General features: G+C 38.6%; 1 protein-coding gene across 1 annotated transcript; it reads left to right on the forward strand.

The window, feature by feature from the left end:
* The first annotated feature begins 585 nt into the window (after window positions 1–585).
* On the forward strand, window positions 586–4,184 carry LOC130944252 (receptor-like protein kinase 7). The gene is made up of 2 exons (XM_057872482.1): window positions 586–3,293; window positions 3,381–4,184. Exons 1-2 carry the CDS (start codon window positions 698–700, stop codon window positions 3,758–3,760), a joined length of 2,976 nt encoding a protein of 991 aa, XP_057728465.1. The 5' UTR covers window positions 586–697; the 3' UTR covers window positions 3,761–4,184.
* Window positions 4,185–4,743: the final 559 nt, after the last annotated feature.

A 4,743-nucleotide genomic window follows, 5' to 3' on the forward strand; every position in this document is an offset into this window, starting at 1 on the left:
AAAACATACATGTAACTCATTTGAAACTTTCTCAAGAAATATGATTAACCTATTTTTTTTAAGAAATATAATTAATCTAATTTACATATGCATTTAATTATATAATACCATATCAGTAAAAATAATTATTTTTTATTTTTTGTGTATCAAAATTAAACTCTTAATAAAAAATATAATTATGCTACGTGTACATCAAAAACATCCACCAAAATTAGCCAATAGTATAAAATACATACTAAAATATAAATACATATTGAAAATAAATAAAACCACACATATATTTATACACAAATATATTGATAACTGATTTTAGTGTAGAAATAATATTTCTCTATTTTTATTTAATAATAAGTATTTAAAGATGAGGAAAAAATATCAACAATGAACCACGTCCACGTTCATGCATCATCCAAAATTAATGGGAAATAAGTAAATGACAAAACCTGTTTTCACTTTTCACTAGGTGGTGGGGGATTTACTACAGCCAGTAGTGTTGAGGATTGCTGCATTGGCAATTTTGGCATTATCATCATATAAGTCACTCCCCACTATCCCCTCCATTCCCACGAGCTTCCACTTTGTTCCTTCTTTCTTATATTATATGTAACTCCCTTATCACTTTCTTACGTTTCAAGACACCTAATCACAACCTTCTTCATTCCTTCCCTTCCATTCTCCCTCATACACTTACGTCAACATGCTTCCCGCCCCTTCTTCGCACCACACTCTTCTCCTTCTCTTCGTTTCCTCATTAATCCTCGCCGTTAATTCTGACGATCGTCAACTCCTCCTCGACTTTAAGTCAACCCTTCAATCACCAAACCCCAACGCCTTCCTATCATGGACCCCTGACAACTCCGTTTGCGTCTTCAACGGCGTTACGTGTGACGCTTCCAATTCCGTTACCGGAATCAACCTCTCCAACCGTTCCCTCACCGGCGTTCTTGATTTTCACAATCTCTGCCGCATCCAGTCTCTCCAGACTCTCGAGCTCGGTTTCAACTCTCTCCATGGAAAAATCTCCGACGACATCAGAAACTGCACCGGGCTCAAGTTCTTGGACCTTGGGAACAACAACTTCTACGGAACGTTCCCTGACATCTCACCGTTAAACAAACTGCAGTACCTGTTCTTGAACCAGAGCGGTTTCTCCGGAACTTTTCCATGGCAGTCACTGTTGAACATGACGGATTCTCTGTTACAGTTAAGCGTTGGTGATAACCCCTTCGATCTCACGCCATTTCCGAAAGAAGTTGTTAGTCTCAAGAAACTGAACTGGCTCTACCTTTCGAATTGTTCACTTGGAGGGAAAATTCCAGTCGGAATCGGCAACCTTACGGAGCTTACGGAACTGGAATTCTCCGATAACTTCGTCACCGGAGAGCTTCCCGGCGAGATCGTTAATCTGAAGAAGCTGTGGCAGCTGACGTTCTACAATAATTCCCTAAGCGGAAAGCTTCCCTTCGGTTTTCGCAACCTTACGGGACTAAACTACTTTGACGGTTCAATGAACAAACTGGAAGGCGATCTCACCGAGGTGAAGTTCTTAACCAATCTCGTTTCGTTTCAGCTCTTCGAAAACGGTTTCAGCGGTGAGATTCCGAAAGAGATAGGCGAATTCAAGAGCCTCAAGGCATTATCTCTGTATAGAAACAAATTAATTGGTGAAATCCCTCAGAGACTGGGTTCTTGGACGGAATTCGATTTCGTGGATGTTTCGGAGAACATGCTTTCTGGTCCGATTCCACCTGACATGTGCAAGAAGGGGAAAATGACTGCTCTGTTAGTGCTTCAGAACAAGCTCACCGGATCAATACCGGAAACCTACGCTTCCTGTAACACTCTTAACCGCTTCAGAGTCAGTAACAACTCGCTCTCCGGTTCCGTACCGGGAGGAATTTGGGGTCTTCCGAACGTAGATATCATAGATATTGAACTCAACAATCTAGAAGGTTCGGTTACCTCTGACATCAAGAGCGCTAAGAAACTGGCTCAGATATACGCCCGGAAGAACCGGTTATCCGGTCAGATACCAAAAGAGATTTCGGAAGCGAGTTTGTTAGTCACTATTGATCTCAGCGAGAATCAAGTTTCTGGTGAGATTCCAGATTCAATTGGAGAATTGAAACAACTCGGAAGCCTTTATTTACAGAAGAACGAGTTAACTGGATCGATACCTAAGTCTATAGGTTCTTGTACTACGCTAAACGACGTAGATTTATCGATGAACTCGCTCTCCGGCAAGATTCCTTCTTCGTTAGGATCTTTACCGGCTCTGAACTCGCTTAACATGTCCAGGAATCAACTGTCCGGCGAGATTCCGGAAAGTTTGGCGTTGCTGAGATTGAGCCTCTTTGACTTGTCGGAGAATAGGTTGACCGGGGAAATTCCTCAGGCTCTTACCATTCAAGCTTACAATGGTAGCCTCGCCGGAAACCCTGGACTCTGCAGCGTTGACTTGATCGGTTCATTTCCTCGGTGCTCTAAGGATTCTGGCATGTCAAAAGGTCTACGTACTCTTGTGATTTGCATTCCAATTGGGTTGGTTGTAGTTATGCTCTGTTTGGCGCTTTACTTGAAGAAGAAGAACAAGAAGAAAGTGAAATGTGGAGGAGGAGAGCGTTCTCTTAAAGAGGAGTATTCATGGGACGTAAAATCCTTCCATGTTCTAAGCTTCACCGAGAACGAGATTCTTGATTCGATCAAGCAAGAGAATCTCATTGGAAAAGGAGGTTCGGGTAATGTTTACAGGGTGATATTGTCCAATGGAAAAGAGCTCGCTGTAAAGCATATATGGAACACCGATGTTGATTGGAGGACGAAGAAGTCGAGATCCTGGAGTACTGGTAGTGGCAGTGGAACGCCCATGCTGGCCGGAAAGCGCACTAGGAAGTCGAAGGAGTTTGATGCAGAGGTGCAGGCATTGAGCTCCATAAGGCATGTGAATGTGGTGAAGCTGTATTGTAGCATAACAAGTGAGGATTCTAGTCTTCTGGTGTATGAGTATTTGCCTAATGGAAGCTTGTGGGATAAGTTGCACACTGGTGGGAAGATGGAGCTTGATTGGGAGATAAGGTATGAGATTGCAGTTGGCTCGGCCAAGGGCTTGGAGTACTTGCATCACTCATGTGAGAGGCCTGTTATTCATCGGGATGTTAAGTCGAGTAACATCTTGCTTGATGAGTTCTTGAAGCCTCGGATTGCAGATTTTGGTTTGGCTAAGATTGTTCAAGCTAATGTTGCAAAGGATTCTACTCAAGTCATTGCTGGAACACATGGTTATATTGCTCCTGGTTAGTTAGTTCATAATTTCGTGTTCTTCTTTCTATCTATTAATTATAAATATTTGTTAATATTTTTTATGTTTTAAATAAGTGCAGAATATGGCTACACTTATAAGGTGAATGAGAAGAGTGATGTGTACAGTTTTGGAGTTGTATTGATGGAACTAGTGACAGGTAAAAGGCCAATTGAAGCAGAATTTGGTGAAAACAAAGACATAGTAAGCTTGGTCCATAGTAAAGCACAGAACAAAGAAATGTTCAGGAGTGTTGTGGATGCAAGAATTCCAGAGATGTATAAAGAAGAAGCTTGCAAAGTGTTAAGAACTGCAGTTATATGCACAGCAACTCTTCCAGCTATGAGGCCTACCATGAGAACAGTGGTTCAAATGCTTGAAGATGCGGAGCCATGTAAATTGGTTGGAATTGTCATAAACAAAGATGGCACTCAAAACAAAATCAGAGCCAATGCCAAATAGAATAGTTTTTGTACTCATTTTTGTAACTCTTCTGATAAGTTTTAGTTGGTTTAAAATATTAGTGAGTTTATTAGGATGATAATGAGTATAAAAACTATCTTTTACTAATAATAAAATTTCTCAGAAGAGTATCATCCATGCCAAGATGCAAAAGGTTGAAGAATTTTAGTTCATGAAAGAATTAAAACCACTAATTAGATGATAATGTAAATTTTCCTAGGAGATAGTATGTAAAATATATTAGTTAGAACTTCTTTAACATGTATTTTTAAACTGTATTATGGATGAAAATCTTAGTAAGGGGTCACCTCCAAATACTTGTAATAAAAAAGCAAGCTCCTTTATTTTTATTTTTTTCATGGGAATGAACCATATATGCTATCGATCAAATAATTGAGATTTTCTATTCCCAATGTATCATACATATGATGGTTTTTGACTAATCCAAAATCATTCTCCTTTTTAACTTTTTAAGATGGGTACCTTTTCATCCATTACTTTTGAAACTTCATACAATATTTTAGCTTTAGCTTGCAAATTTTTATATTGAAATAATGGAATAAAACCTTAAAATTTTTGCCATTAGAAATTTTATCATTATCTAAACCCAATTATAAATCAAATATGTACTAGTAATTTGAAACAATTAGATGATGTTTTGTCCAACCTAGAATAGAAGTCCAAAAAAAAGTAACAATAATACAAGACTATAGTGAGTTGTGATTAGGATAACATCTCAAAAAGGAGTAAAAGAACTTTTTGATGATTGAAATCTTTTAACATGCGCTCAATAAAAATGTCAAAGGACTAATCCACCATATGCATGCATCTCTAAATTATTGAATGTAATGTTGTGCTGTGTATTTTATATTATCTATTATCGTTGTATAGTTGTGGCTGTCACTATCACATGCACCTGTATGAAGTAAGAAATGTTACAGCTAAAAATCGACCTCAATTTGTACTTATTAATTGTCTACTTT

The sequence above is a fragment of the Arachis stenosperma genome, chromosome 8 (genome assembly GCF_014773155.1).
Source record: "Arachis stenosperma cultivar V10309 chromosome 8, arast.V10309.gnm1.PFL2, whole genome shotgun sequence".
Taxonomy (NCBI): domain Eukaryota; kingdom Viridiplantae; phylum Streptophyta; class Magnoliopsida; order Fabales; family Fabaceae; genus Arachis; species Arachis stenosperma.

Coding starts and splice junctions, on each gene's coding strand:
- LOC130944252 (XM_057872482.1), top strand. CDS start 698: ATGCTTCCCGCCCCTTCTTCGCACCACACTCTTCTCCTTCTCTTCGTT. Junction 3,294..3,380: donor ACATGGTTATATTGCTCCTG/GTTAGTTAGTTC, acceptor AAATAAGTGCAG/AATATGGCTACACTTATAAG.